Source organism: Pseudorasbora parva, chromosome 8 (genome assembly GCF_024679245.1).
Source record: "Pseudorasbora parva isolate DD20220531a chromosome 8, ASM2467924v1, whole genome shotgun sequence".
NCBI lineage: Eukaryota > Metazoa > Chordata > Actinopteri > Cypriniformes > Gobionidae > Pseudorasbora > Pseudorasbora parva.
This window is the reverse complement of record NC_090179.1, coordinates 39,432,814-39,449,314: the sequence shown is the minus strand read 5'-3', so window position 1 is coordinate 39,449,314 and position 16,501 is coordinate 39,432,814. Positions and strand designations below refer to the sequence as shown.

The 16,501-nt window shown below is 37.3% G+C and overlaps 1 protein-coding gene across 1 annotated transcript; it reads right to left on the bottom strand.

Annotated features, from left to right (window-relative positions):
- Positions 1-1,372: 1,372 nt before the first annotated feature.
- Positions 1,373-12,150, bottom strand: spint2 (serine peptidase inhibitor, Kunitz type, 2). The gene is made up of 9 exons (XM_067451213.1): positions 11,556-12,150; positions 10,444-10,614; positions 6,649-6,717; positions 5,736-5,783; positions 4,418-4,573; positions 4,265-4,342; positions 3,985-4,155; positions 3,852-3,899; positions 1,373-2,257 (listed from the first exon to the last, which is right to left on the bottom strand). The coding sequence occupies exons 1-9, from the start codon at positions 11,947-11,949 to the stop codon at positions 2,079-2,081; spliced, it is 1,314 nt and encodes a 437-aa protein (XP_067307314.1). The 5' UTR covers positions 11,950-12,150; the 3' UTR covers positions 1,373-2,078.
- Between the last annotated feature and the right edge of the window lie 4,351 nt (positions 12,151-16,501).

Below are 16,501 nucleotides of genomic sequence, written 5' to 3'. Positions count from 1 at the left end.
GACAGTATAAAAATCATTATGTCTATGGAGAGTCCCCACTGTTAGGGATCAATAGTTCAACAGACCAAGAGTCAGAAATGCAAATAATAATAATAATTAATTATAATTAGATATTTATTAAATAACTATTAAAGAAAATCTTACTGAAGAATAGTTTGTAGTTTCATCAGTAGAAGCCAGGTTCAAGTCTCACAAGGAGTTTGAAGGCCGCTCTCTGCATATATTCATTTTAAACAGCAATTATACTCTTTTCCGAGGTCTAGCTTTAGGTGACATGATTGGCACTAGTAACTAGTTAGTCATTGCAAATTTCCACACATGGTCAGTTAATCAGAATCACGTCTTTCACCCTGGAATTAGGCACATAGTGACCTTCCAGGTCTGGAGCAGGTGCCAGCTTTCCCAGAACAACGTACTGTCACTCTCCTGAGGATGCCTGGTGTTCACCTTCAGTACTGATCTTTAACACAGAATACTACGCACATACACATTTTCTCCAAGGTTGGAGTTGGTTGAGCTCCAGCTCTGACCAGAAAGTTGACAATCAGGCATAACATTATAACCGGTGAAGTGAATAACATTTATTATCTCTTCATTACGGCACCTGTTAGTGGGTGGGATATATTAGGCAGCAAATGAACATTTTGTCCTAAAAGTTGATGTTAGAAGCAGGAAAAATGAACAAGTGAAAGGATTCGAGTGAGTTTCTAGTAGATTTCAGAATCAGAGAGAGAGAGAGAGAGAGAGAGAGAGAGAGAGAGAGAGAGAGAGAGAGACAGACACAGAGAGAGAGAGAGAGAGAGAGAGAGAGAGACACAGAGAGAGAGAGAGAGAGACACAGAGAGAGAGAGAGAGTGAGAGTTATCTTTTTTGCTCCAGTAATATGTTTGTCAGGTTAGGTTTAATTTTTGAAAGTCTATTTTAAAGTCTAAAATGTATTGAACAGATAAAAACAGATACAGCTCAAACTCACTGGCTCTATTGCAGAGAATCACAAATTATTCATAATTCACAATATTCGTGATCATAACAGTATTTTGCCATTGACTTAAAAAATACCTACAACCTAGCAAATTCCTAAAATACCTAGCAACATTTTTAGCGTTAAATAGTAAAACAAGGAAAATTTTAATTCAGAAAAAAGATTAAATGGAAAAGGTAAGCGGCTCAAAAAACAAACAGATGAACACACTCGACAACGTGGCCCTGACATTATAAAAAAATGTCTGTCATGACCTTCTTGGTATAATCTACCTTCATTATCTAGTTAACTCTTGCCCTGTCTAATTGTGTTCGTGTGTTGACCCAGAAGCTATTAAAAAAATGACAATGGAATGGGTGGGACAAGAAACACGGCAAAAAGACACCAAACTTATTAAATTTACCTTTATTGTTTAAGATTTGAAAATAAAATTGCTTTTAAAAAAAAGGATAGGCTGGTGTGAATTAAACAGTTCTAAGTCACAGTTAAAAGCCATTCATTTGTAAGCAAGCATCATCTAAAGTCTGAAGTTGCTACTTATATATACTCATATTATTCTGACTCCCAATCTAGAGACAAAGAATGCGCCATAAGTGTTATAAACCATAGTTATAAGCCAATAAAAAAAAAAAAAAACATAAATCAATTACTCTTATGTATTAGTGTATGCAAACATATGTAAGCGAAGTCAAAACAGTAATGGGAAACCACTTCATTATTAATCATATTATTTGCCATTATGGTTGTGATAAATATATCCCTGAAAGCTGATTTACTTCTACAGTGTATAATAACCATGAAAAGTGACAGATGACAAAGAAGGTAATGGAAGCATTTCAACCAACTCCCAAATGATAGTGCAATATCTCCCACTTTTACAATAAAAAAAAAGATTATTCTTAAGTGGCTCCTCGTATGTGCAAGAAATTTACACTTGTTTGCATAATGCCTAAATGTATATGCATAATATGTAAAACATTCCATGTTAATCATTTTGAACATCTTGCAAAATGTACTTCAGTGTAATTTAAATTGATCTGAATGTTGGAGTGTCATGAGATGGATGCGTGTAGCAGACACTGAAAGGCATCTGGCTTTAGTTTGAAACTTCTTCGGGTAGCTTCTCATAAGACACCGGCTCCTCGGCAGGCAGTAACTCCTCCTTATCATCCAATATCAGGAACCTTCTGTGGGAGTTTCTGCGCACAGCGATCAGGATCAAACTTACCAGAAGTAGGGCAGACATGACGGCCAGGGTGGCCACTAGGAAGAAGGCTGGGAGAGAGAGAGACACAAGACATGGTCAATTTTGGGCAGATGCTATTTACATTAAGTTTAAATAACAGCAAAATGTATTTTCTTTGCACAAAGTGTAAATAGTTGTTAGATAGTAGCAGATTATATCTGCACCTCAGTTTATTGAAGCATATTATAAAACAGTTTACAATAATTACAACATATTCAGTGTATGATTCCTAACCTTAAAGCCCTTCCCCACACCTAACCATTAAACACTTTATTCCCACTATTAAATATAATGAATATTTACTTAATTTGTATTTTAAATAAATGCTATTCCGAGTTAAAATGCTAAGGGAAAAGAGTTTGGTAAAAAGGATTTCGAACTCGAGATGGTCACATCAAAAGCAAACGCCACCCGACCTTACTCTTCACACCACTGATCCTGTTATCAGTGGGATTTCTGTGTTCATTTTGTCTGGCTCAATGAGACAATAGTGGGCGCGGTTACTGTAAACAGCCTCTGCCAACAAAGCAGGCTTTGCACCTGATGTACATAAACACGGTACATTTTGCAAGTAAAATAAAGTAATAAGCCCCATGAAGCCGTGGTTTACAGTGCATTTCACGAGTCCGTTTACCCATATACTCTTTAGCTGATAAGGTTTAAACATTGCTGTCCGCAGTGGAGGGGCTCGAGGGCGCTGCTTCAACTCGAGCTTGGATTTACCCCCCCCCCCCCCCCAGGGACTACTAGTGCTAGGAAGAAGAAAGGTAAACATGAATGTAAGTAGGTGGAGTTGGGGAGGTGGAGGGAGCAAAACGACTGATGCCTGAAAGAGGTAGGAGGCTGCTTATATGCTTTGCGGTTGATTGAAAGATTAGATGGGTTCACGCCTCTCGAATTTGCGTTTGTGTACGTTGCTAATTGAAAGATTAGATGGGTTCACTCCTCCCGAAATTATGTTGTGAACTTCACTTATAACAGCTAAATGTTGTGCCTAGCAACGCCCCTTAGCTGTTATAAATTTGCTGTAAACCACCGCTTCATGGGGCTTGTTACTTTTATAAAACAGTTACCACCTCACAATACAAATATTAAAGCAAAAATATATGTATCAAATGCAACTTTCATGAAGTAAAATCACTAAAAGCCACCCTTCTGCCAAACAAAATAGACCCTGACCGTGAGCAGCAACCACTAAATCAATCACTAAACCACAGAATTAAAAAATGACATTATTACGCCAATAAATGGCGGCAAAAACTTAATGAGTGAGTCACTCAATAGTAAAGACTTTTATACTGAAAGGACTAAAACTTGTTGTGTGAACACGGAAAAATGACAGAACTGACAAATAGCGCTGTTACTGTCAGGACACAGGAAAACCCCTTTACTGTTAAAAGGACAAGATATCGCAGCGAACATTCAACAGATTTTTATTTTATTTATAAACATAGGACTGACCAGAAGAAATATTTGAAATTATATATATATATATATATATATATATATATATATATATATATATATATATATATATATATATATATATATATATATGAATGAACTAATTATTATAATTAATGAAAATAATAAATAATTTCAGGTGTTCAACAATGACTTTACCTGGAGTCCAGCGGCCACGCTTGTGGTGTCCATGTTCAGCCATTCGGCCTATATAAAGAAGTACAACAACATAAGCCACCAGTAAAGCAAAAGCACATACGCACAACAGGAAGCAGAATTCCTGTACTCTTACCATCTTTTCCGTAGCAAGCTGACATGCACTCGTCCTCGCTTTCGTAGCGGTTTAGGTTTCCCCTGCAGCCTCCATAGATGAAGGGCTTACAAGACTGAGAGCTGGCCTCAAAGTAAAACATACGGAAGAGGGCACGGCACGGGCCAGGCTCCGATGGCACAACGCAGGTTTCTGTATTGCGTTACAGGAGGGAGAATATTAAGTCAATGTTTCATAAGCATTCATTGTAGTATCACTGGTGATAAGTTTCAAACTGAGAAAGTCAGGACAGCCATTTTACCTTCAAAGCTGGGGATGCTGTTAGGGATGGGAGTAGTGGGAACGACAGGAGCCCTCTGGTTTCTGGGAATGACCCTCACTGGGATGCAAACACATAGTTAGAATTTTTACAGTGATTTATAAGGATGACGGATGATTGGGGAATTAATAGTACCTGTGCAGGTGGTCATGCACATTTCCTCAGTTTCATAATTGTTCTGGTTTGCCCCACAGCCTCCATAGGTGAATGGTTGACAGGTACCATTGTTGTAGTGATAGCGTCTAATGGAGGCTCTGCAGTGTCCGGTCTTTGCGGCAGCCAGACACTTCTCTGATACAGCAAGACAGATAGTAAGAATAGATTAGAATAAGTGACGTACACGTTTTTTCGGGAACTGTCTCGGTTTTTGGTGTTCTGTCCCTTGAAATACCTCCATTTTACACCTCAAAACAACCCACGAATAGATCGCAAAAAATCCCCAAACCACATACAGCAGCCTGCTGGTGATAGGAGCAGTTGTGTAGTGATTATTTCCACCAACAGATGGCGGTACACTGACAGACTAACTTACACTGACTCTACTTACTACATGAAGAATGTAACCTGGGCGAGAGCGGCGCGCCATTACCGTCAAATATCAAACTAAACATCATTACTACTTTCAAAGTAGTAACATACTCACTATTCATGTTAAATTGAAGTAACACTGTTTGTTTTATGCTTTATAACAGGGTGCGGGATTGTTTAGCACAGTTTTAAACGTCCCCAAAAGTTCTGCAGTCACAACCCTGAAATGTAAAGTTAAAACTAAAAAGTTACTCTCGCAACAAATACATTTGTAGAATACCTACACATACTTTCTTCATAAAATTCTAAAAAAACAAGCCCAATTAAGGATAGCAAGTCATTTTTAAGCACAAATGTAAGAAAGCATTAAAGTTAAAAGTTAAATTGTTGTTTTTCTGTATACAGTAGGCTTATACAGTTAACTTTTAAAGCGTGAAAAAAAATATGAAATACAATTATAAAAAAGAAAAATATTTGTTAAACTGTTTTATTTATAATATTTATGTTATTTTATTTTGGTAAAATAATAATTTTGTTATCAGAATGTTGAATGACCTGCTTACTATTTACAGTGATTGATATTAACTGTTTTCAGTGTCTGATTTTTTTGCATGACAAAACATTGTGTGATAAAACCAGACCAAAAATCCTAATAATCAAACTAACTTCTCATAATAATTAATGTTAATAATAATAATAATACAGGGAACCCACAACAATTTAAAAAAAAAAAACATTCAAAAATGTATTGTACCCATTTTATTAATTAATAGATAATAAAAAAAGGAGATTTCAGTGATATTTCATTTCAGAAATCTGGTCTCACCTGAACCAATGGTGTTCAACTGTACTCTGTAAAGATGTGGACAGCACAAAACCACTACAAAATAATTTACTTTAAACAGTAAACAAAAATATAAAATACCTTGGTATTCATCTGATGTCATCTCAGGGAGCGTCTTGAGTTCAACATCTGAGGAAAAGGACACAGTATACTGTCACATGTATACCGGGTAAAATGGATACTAAACTAAAATAGCATTAAATTGTTCCCATTTTGAAGTGAATACGGTCTCAGCTTTAATTTGAACTGTAAATGAAGTCTAATTGGCGTGCTAATTAACATTTTGTATTAAATCCATATGTAAATAGCTGATGCAAAACAAAGAAATGTTTATAGTAATATCACCTTGGTGTTGGGATAGCAAATTTGTTGGAGCAGTTAAAGGGATAGTTGACCCAAAAATGAAAATTATCCCATAACTTACTCACCCTCAGGCCATTCTAGGTGTAAATGACATTCTTCTGGACCGCCTTTCATATTCACCTTCGAAGAAAGTGTAACATCTCTCGCAGTTCACGCTTACACTACAGCCGACGTCATCGCTGCGGTCTGGCGGAAGTTAAATATTTTACTTTATAAGGTGTTAAATATGGATATTTTTCTCAATAAAACCCACCGATTCGCTTCAGAAGGCCTTTATTAACCCCCCAGAGTTGTGTGGAGCAGTTTTATAATGGATGGATGCACTTTTTTAGATTTCACATTTTGGCTGCCATTATAAAGCTTGGAAGAGCCAGGAGATTTTTCAGATTGTATTCGTCTGAAAGAAGAAAGTCACCTAGAATGGCTTGAGGGGGAGTAAATCATCATGGGATAATTTTCAGTTTTGGGTGAACTAACCCTTTAATGTGTTTTTAATATTTATTATTAGTTGAGCACAGTTGTTGCGATTTGAGATACACTACAAAAGCCTTGTCATAATCACACATATCTTTGAGAGCGGGTATCATTGGGGCATCTGTCTGGATTATGATATGAATATGAATTTGATTACCATTGTTGTTCTCAGGTATGAACATTCTGCTGCGTTCAGAGACAGAATGGGAGTCCTTAAGCACAGCACCTGAAGAGAGCAGACAGACATTTTGAATTATAATACAGTGTCATATTTATACCAAAATATATAAAACTACATTTTTCTGAACAAGAGACATTCGCTAACATTCAAAAATTTGGGGCCGGTAAGATTTTTGTAAGGTCTCTTATGCTCGTCGAAAAATACAGTAGCAACATTAATATTCTGAAATATTATTACAATTTAAAATAACAGTTTTTGATTTGATCGTATTTTCAACATATTTTAAAATGTAATTTATTCCTGTGATGGTAAAGCTGAATTTTCCTCATTACTCCAACCATCTCCAGTCGCATGATCCTTCAGAAATCATTCTAACATGATGATTCGCTGCTCAAGAAACATTTCTTACTATCAGTTTAAAATAGTTGTGCTGCATACATGTTTTTGCATACATGTATAGAAAGCTTCAAATAACAGTATTTATTTGAAACAAATTTTTGTAAGATTATAAATGCCTTACTGTAACTTTCGATCAATTTAATCTATTGCTGAAAAGAATAAAAAATAAATACTACTACAAATGTTTGACCGGTAGTGTAATTCAGTAACAACTGACCAAACTAAAATAAACTTTTCCATGGGGAACAAAACATTCATAGTAAAGGAATGTTCTATAAAAAATCAAAATAATATAGTTCCACAATTTGCAACATACCCTCTCACAAACACAGGCCCACACACATATAAACACACACACAACAGGGTTGCATAACACAAAACAGCCCGGAGTGTTGTAAATAAAATTCCTTGTAAGATTTCCTGATGACAATAATAGGATCCGCAGCATGTCTATTGAAAGCAGTTAGCATCTTTTTCCTTTTAAACGTCATCTTAATTCATAAATCTGGTAATTCTATGGATCAGAAAGGGTCACTTGGATACAACAGACACAAAGAGCCTATAAACAACATTAAAAAGCATTTCCTGTCCTCTTTCCTACCCCCAGTCTTAAGATAGATCACTCATTCAAATGCAATACCTGCATAAGAGGAAAGAGGTAAAAGAAAAAAACATGGTTAGAACTAATGTGTCTGTCATGTCCTTGTTGAGAACAGGTAATCCATCCACATAGAGGTCATCAAACCGGTTATTCAACAACCCAGAGTAAGATGAAACCAGAGTGACTGTCCATTTGTTATAAGATTCAGCATAAACCCACTCAACAAACTGAAAACAAACTGAAGTGCCTTTCATTTCAGCCTATAAAATTAAGGTATGTTATACACTTTGCTGAGAATAACTTAATCATACAGGCCCCATGTCAAGTTACCCAGCTGAACTCTTCTACAACTCGCAGTGCAAATCAACTCGACACCATTCAAATTTAGCTGGACACAAACCAACTAAGCACATAACCAACCACAAACTACAATGTGGGTACTGGATTTATGCCCACTCTGACTGGAGAAAGGCTGTAATAAAAGTCATATGGTTTTCCAAAGCTCATATTTTGGTCTCCTCGTTGAAACCTCAGTTTTCATCACCACAGACATGTCCGATCATACTAGATGAATATGCTTGAAAAACTGACTTTTACATTGATTGTAATGGGATGCATTAAAGACTGGGCCTCATATCAGTGTCAAGATTTAAACTCCAAAAACTCAATGTTTTTCTTTCAGTACACTGCATTTCTTATGGGGGCCCAATGTAAGCCAAATGCAAACATTTTACCTTGATGCAAAGGTAGCTCTCCTCAAATCCAGGATGTGTTTATTAATTTGCATTAATTTAGCCACATTTATTGCATAGTACACCCTAACTAGACTGTTGACACACTGTTGGTAGCTTAAATATTAGTGATCCAAAATGTTCCAGTCCTTTTATAAGGACTCCAATGGTTAAAGGGATAGTGACACAAAAATGTATTTCTGTCATCATTAACTCACCCTAAAGTTGTTCCAAACCTGTATCAATTATATAATGGTAGTCAATGGGGACTGAGATCTGCTTGGATACAAACATACATTCTTCCAAATATCTTCCTTTGTGTACAGCAGAACAAAGACATATACAGGTTTGGAACAACTTGAGGACAGCAAATGACAGAATTTTCCTTTTTTAGGTGAACTATCCCTTTACAACTACATGGATCTGTTGAATCATAATGTACAGGCATCAGATGTGTGCTTCAACAAACTGAATACAATAGCTCAACATAAAACCACACTTCCTTTTGTCTGCCATAAAAGCCTCTGTTTTGTCACTGAACTTCACATGTACAATCATCTCAGCTTTAATGCCCAAAACAATGATGCATACCATGTGAAGGGCATGACGCAAAAACTTATCTCTAAAGCAGGAAGTCCAAAACAGGAGATAACAAGTAGATTAATTCATGTTTTGGCACTTCAAAGATTGATTTTACACTGCCATTCAAATGGGTTTAAAATTAAGAGATAGATAATACTTTTATTCACAGAAGATGCAAGTCCTCAAAAAAATAAATCATGGTTTCTACAAAAATATGAAGCAGCACAACCTTTTTCAACATGTATAATAATAAGAAATGTTTAGCATATTAGAATGGTTTCTGAAGGATCAGGTGATACTCAAGACTGAAAGCTAATTTGTCATCGCATTAATTAATACATTTTAAAGTATAAATACCCATATTGTTCCAAATATAAGACAACCCTGATTTAAGATGACCCCCCCCTCCGTTTTTCCCCCAAGATGTAGGAAAAGCTTTTATTTGAAAATAACTTGCTAACACTTTACAATAAGATTTCATTAGTTAACATTAGTTAATGTATTAACTAACATGAACTAACCCTGAGCAGTTCATTTGTTGCTGTATTTGTTCATCTTTGTTAACGTTAGTTGATAAAAAATACAGCTGTTCATGTTTTGTGCATGTTAGTTCACAGTGCATTAACTAATGTTAACAAGATTTTAATAATGTATTAGTAAATGTTGAAATTAACATGAACAAAAATAAATAAATGTTTATTTTATAAGTGCAGTTCATTATTAGTTCATGTTAACTAATAAACCTTATTGTAAAGTGTCACCTATAACTTTCGTACTGCATATTTAATTTTTGTATTGAAAGTATGGTAAATATTGGTAAAATGTACTATATTTGGCATATGCCTACCATAAAATTAACCTGTAGCCCTTCTTTTCATTAACAGTACTTCTGAAATCGGGGTACCGTCTTGCGTGTTAAAATCACATAGAATGGTAGTTTGGTCCCGTCAGCGAGACGCGCAAACATGACAGTTACGCGGCTCTTAGACATTAAGTTTTTATTTGACTGTTAGCGTTTTTAAGTATTTTTGCGCTAGCGATCTTCTAACAATACACTCTGAAAGCACACCATATTTCTTGGCACACTTGTTTTACACGTATGTGGTGGGTGTATTACTGGCATGTAAAAGTCTAGACCCTGAAGATGAACCTGTTTTTTCTAAGAAAAAACATTTTATTTGAAACAATATGGAAGAAAACAGGTATTTAAATTGTAATCATATTTCATATGACTGTTTTTCCTCTATTTTTTGTCAAATAAATGCAGCCTTGGTGAACATTTTTCCCAGAAAACATTAAATAAAGCCATAACAGTAGTGTATATGAAGCTATAAAAACAGAAGGGGAGACAATATCTCAAAGTATATCCATTTGTGATTATAAATCTAGCTACATCAGGGCAATGGACCTTTTAAAAAATAAAGGTTTGCATAAAACAAAATGTTGGCTGATATTTACCTGTCACCCCAGTACAGTTTGCCTCACATTCCTCCTGGGTGTTAAAGTTATTATCATTGCCCCCACAGCCACCATAGATAAACTGCTTGCAGGTCTGATTGGTAACATCATAATAGAAGCGCGGGAAAGCAGCGCGGCAATTTCCCACGGAACTCGGGAGACGGCAGTGATCTGATAAAACAGAGGAAAAGGAATAGTATCAATGTTGTGCACATGTATTGACTGTCTTAACTTTAGGAAATACATTTCTTTCAGCTTTAAACTGGCATAGTAATGCATTTGGCCATAGTATTACTGCAGACCTCCGATCACACTTTGTCACTTGTTGTAACATATTCTGTGATGCCAAACTGAATATGTCATTCACATATGGCAATGTGTGACTTAACCTTCCCTTCTGCAATTAAAGACTTTTGTTTACAGTACGGGGTTGTAAATCCTGAAGTACAGGTTTGTCATGAGCAGATCAGCGGAAAACAATGCTGAACTGCTACCCGGAAAAAGGGAAGGGTTTCTAGAGGCATTTTTGTGCAGGGTTAGGTTTATTTAAAACTGTAGGTCAAATATTATAAAAGTTTTGAAAATAAGTCCATGTGTATTCATTACATAAATATATATATATTACAAAACATGAAACCAATTTAACCTGTGTTCTTAAACTTTCCCTTATTTACAGTACATGCGATTACAATTTACATATGGTCATTTTCCATACTTAAATGGATAGTTTACCCAAAAAGTTAAATTCTGTCATCATTTACTCTCCCTCGAGTTGTTCCAAACCTGTCTGAGTTTCTTTCTTCTCAAAACAAGATATTTTGAAGAATTTCGGTAATCAAACAGCTGACTTCTGTAGTATTTTTCCCTGCTTTGGAAGTCATGGCGTACATCAACTGTTTAGTTCCCCATATTCTTCAAAATATATTCTTCAGAAACTTCAGGGTGAGTAGGCTAAATGATGGCAGATGATAGAATTAGGGTGAACTATCCCTTTAAGGTCAAAAAATACCATAGTTATAGTAACATTTTAATTTATTATAATATTAATTGCTGAAATAAATAGGCCTGGTAATGACAATTTAAAGATAACTTTGGGTTTGTTTGTTTTTTACCTGTGCTTGCAGTGCGAACTTCCGCCTTGTTTTGGGGTTCTTGACCAGCGGTAATCAGGATCTTGCGGTACACCTTAAACTGTGTGCTCGGAGTAAAAACACACACGTCTTTGCCTTCATGGAAACAGTTGATCAGTCTGCATTCTGGCCTGCCGTCGTCGGCTGGAGTCCCCATCATAGCGATCTGGCAGTCGTCTCTCTCACAGCAAGCTTTCTGGCACTGCGCATGGTCCGAGATCTCCGGCAGGTGAGCCAGGTAAGCCGCGCCATTATCATATGATCTTAAATCTAAACCCTGCTGGACGTCCGTGTCTGGGTCCCACTCACAGGCGTTTAGAACCGACAGACAACAGAGAAAGCCGACGATGGAGGCTGCGAAACACACCTGAGCCATTCTTCACTTCGCCTATACTGTCTGGCTAGCTGTTCTCGACTGCGACTCGAATAAAGTTCTAGGAGCTCTGTAATTACCACACCTATTAAACCGTCCCGACCTCTTTATCCGTATGGCTTTTGTGTGTGTACGTAGCAGGTGTTCGTCTTCTCTCCAGGGAACAAGTTTGCGACCAACAACTTCCTCTTACGTGACGTCACTGACACTGTGTGTCTTTCACAAGTTCCTCGTACGGTACGCCACATATGTCACAGGACCACTGAGCTAGCACCGAAACACAAATAATTCCCTCAAATAAATGTATTGTATTCTGGAAGCTGGATTATTATGAAGCACTCAACTTCAGGATACAAATACATTCATATTCATAACGCTGTCAATTGACATTAGATTTTAATAGGCTACTTTAGATTGTGTTTGTGTGTGGGTCAGGTTTTTCTTACACTGAAAAAAAAAAGAAAAAACGGAATTCAACGGCATTGCGACTTTATAGTATATTTGGTAACACTTTATTTCGGATGGTCCCTTTTAAACATTATGTTTGACTGTACAGTTGTGCTTGAAAGTTTGTGAACCCCTTGCAGAATCTGTCAAAAAGTGAATGTGAAAGAGATCATACAAAACGCATGTTATTTTTTTATTTATTACTGTCCTGAATAAGGTATTTAACATAAAAGATGTTTAAAAATAATCCACAAGACAAAAAAAAAAAAAAGCTGAATTTATAAACATTAACCCATTTAAAAGTTTACACACCCTTGATTCTATGTCGTTCCCTGGATGATCCATGGCTGTTTTTTTGTTTTGTGACGATTATTCTCGAGGTCCCATGTTTGTCCGGAGCAGTTAAGGTTCATACAATCACTGATGCATTATGAGCCGGAGGTGAAAACTTTTTGAATTTGAAGATCAAGGTAAATTGTACATCATTTGTCTTCCGACTAAACATGCAAATCTTCTGTTGGTTCAGAAGGACAGAACTAAATGAAAGCAATTGATATTTAAACAAAATAAGAAAAAATCTTTATCCTGTTCAAAGGTTTTCATCCCCGGCTCGTAGTGTCTCAGTGAATGTTAGAACCTTTTTTTAATAGTTTTTAAGTCCCTCAGTTGTCCTCAGTGTGAAAATATAGATCTCAGAATAATACAGTCACTGCTGGAAAGGGTTCAAATATGCAGAAGATGCTGGAAAACTGAAGAGTTTGCTGGACCTAAAGGATTTTTATGGAGATGTTGGGCAGTTTAACTGCTCAGGACAAACAAGAGACTCGAGAACAACCATCACAAGACAAAAAACATCAGTGGATTATCCAGGGAACGGCACACAGTATTAAAAATCAAGGGTGTTTAAAAATATTGAACAGGGTAATTTTTATACTTTCAGCTATTTGTTTTGTCTTTTGGACTAAATAAACATCTTATGTAAAATATCTTATTCAGGACATTGCTAAATAAAAAATAACATGCATTTTGTATGATCCCGCTTATTCACAGATTCTGCAAGGGGTTCACAAACTTTCAATCACAACTCTAACTCTGCAACTACATATCATCTAACTCTAATTAGAGTATTAGTAGACGGTCTGCTAACTCGTTATTGTGGTGCTCCTCCAACAGACATTCTACTGACTATAAGTAACTTTGCTACCACATGTTAACTTATTCTAACCCTACCAGTCTACTACTCTACTAGCATTTTAATGAGAGTAGACAGGTGCAGCGTTACTTACTAATAGTCAACAGAATGTAAAGGGAACATCAAAATAAAGTGAAACCGTGTATTTTTGTTACATATATTTGTAGAATGCACAATGATATGAACAAAAATTTTAGGCCTCTGTGATTGAGACTTTATGTCTCATTTCGGATGAACTTGCTAAGAGCTTGCACCTGCATAGTGATAATACGTTGCTAAAAGTTACTTTTTAGAAATAGACCAACTGGTGGGACACCACTATAAAAAAGAAGCCAAAAAAGATAAGAATTCATTGATCCGGGCAAAGAAGGATGGGTTAATAAAATTAAAGATAAGCATATGAATGCTTATTGGTTAAGCAAAGTTGTAAACAAGACTGTATGAGAATGAGAAAAGTTTTGAATGAGAGGGTCAGATGTTCTACAGGCAACTCAGCTTTGTCGTCTCCACCAGGGCCGTAATCACCATAGACATTGCGGTGGACAAGTCCTCCCTAATAATTAGAAATGGCCAGCTTGATGCCTTTAATAATTTAATTCCTAAAAACCTATAAATTAATAAGACCAACAGGGCTAGCGTGGATATGACATCATTGACAGGTGACGCAATAACAAGGTCCGTTGTCTTGAGAAATTGAGTCCCCCCCAGGGAACTGGGTCTCCTTTAGGAACCAGGTGATAATGCCTGATCAAAAGTAGTAACCCCAGCAGCAGCCATATCACCCTGCAGTCCAAGACTGGTTTCCCACTGAAGCTAAGCAGGGCAGAGCCTGGTCAGTACCTGGATGGAAGACCAACTGGGAAAACCTGTTAGAGGGCCAGCAGGGGGCACTCACCCTGTGGTCTGTGTGGGTCCTAACACCCCAGTATAGTGATGGGGACACTGTACTTTCAAAGAGCACCGTCCTTCAGATGAGACGTTAAACCAAGGTCCTGACTCTCTGTGGTCATTAAAAATCCCATGGCACTTATCTTAAAGAGTAGGGGTGTGACCCTGGTGTCCTGGCCAAATTCCCTCCATTGGCGCTTACCAATCATGGCCTCCTAATAATCCCCATCCACTGAATTGGCTCTATCACCCTCTCTCCTCTCCACCTTTTGCTGGTGTGTGTTGAGCGCACTGGTGCTGTTGTACTGTGGCTGCCGTCGCATTATCCAAGTTGATGCTGCACACTGGGGGTGGTTGAGGAGAGTCCCCTTACATGAGTGTAAAGCGCTTTGGGTGTACAGTAGTACATATGAAAGAGCTATATAAATGCCTTATTCATTCCAGTACACACAAACATTCATTTTAAACATGTAATTAGGAACTATATTTGAAGCAAAAAACATACTTAATATAAGTCTGTTGAACCATCGGAATCACTCGGGGGTCCTAAAGGAGACTCGATTCCTGGGGGGACTCAATTTCTCATGACACTGTAACCTTGGTTACAATAGCTGATTTCTCTGGATTTAAACATTGTTGGAAATGTTTGGGATAATGCCAGTACACAAGTCAACAAAATATATAATTTCTTTCTATATATAACATTTTCAGCTAAAATGTTACATATTGTGCCTTAAATAACCATAATATCACCATCACTAGCCATTAAAGCTGCACTATGTAATTTTCCCATCCGCTAGAGGGCGCCTATTCAAAACAAAGGTGTAGTTTGATGACACCAAGTTTGAGCGCAGAATTTTGGGACATGTTTTCTTAACCTCACAGCCGGTGAAAAGAATTGGGATAGGATTTGGGCAGAAATCATGTTCATGAATGTGATTATTAATGTTACTGTAGTATGAAGCAGAGCAGAACCGAGTGTTGTGGAGCTGAGCAAGGCCACTGGAGCGACTGTTATGCAAACACACACCTCACGAACAACGGGACTTTTATTATGACGGCGGCAGCGCCATTTCCGCTTTTCCGGGCATGAGTATGAGGTAACACAGCTCTGTTCATCATATTAGATACATGATGTAATGACGTTACTCTGCGTTCCCGCAGTGGCTGCTGTGACACTTGTTCACACTGCTAAGACTAAAGCGCTTCTGTCAAATAAAACCTGAGGGTAACACAGATATGACGCAATTGACAGGAGACTACCTCAGAAGTCCCGGCTCCTTGGTTAAAATAGCAATTTTCTAACAAGTTACAAATAGTTGGAAATATTTGTGGTATTGCAAGAACTCAACTGAACAAAATATACACTGGCCTGGTGTTTTTTTGTAGCGTAGAAATCTAGACGCAACCTAGCGGCAGCAAATCTAATCTGCCGCGAGTGTCGTCTAGCAACTCTCAATACACATCTGAGCTGTAAACACCAAACTCTGGTCGGGCCAATCACATTGTGTATAGAGTCGGTGGGTGGGGCTTAAGATAATGACAGCCGAGTTGCGTTTGCGTGCTTCTAGTAAACACAGAAATTGGCGAACGGCGGTCTTTCGAATGAGCTTTGGCAGTGACTCTAGAAGACTTGGAGTTAAGCTTTTCTCTGAGAAAAGAACAAAGAACGGCACTGAAGTCATTCTTAAGAAGGGAAGATGTGTTCAGAGTTTTGCCGACCGGATACGGCGAAAGTTTAATCTGTCAACGAGCTCTGCTTCACCTTCGTTGCTCTGGTTGGTTGTAGCGCTAACCTTATCCAATTGCGTGCACGCCATGCAGAGGGAGTTTGAAAGACAACCGTTTATCCCGACCCTCGAATTGAGCCCTGTCAGTTTCCAGACCAAACATCTGTCTGGCTTGTCAGGCTAGGTTTTTGGATATTTTACTACAAAAATACTACACAGTGAACCTTTAATAAAATCATTGACAGAGGTGTGGCATGTTGTTTGTGGAAAAAATAATTTACGACATAAACACTGTAGC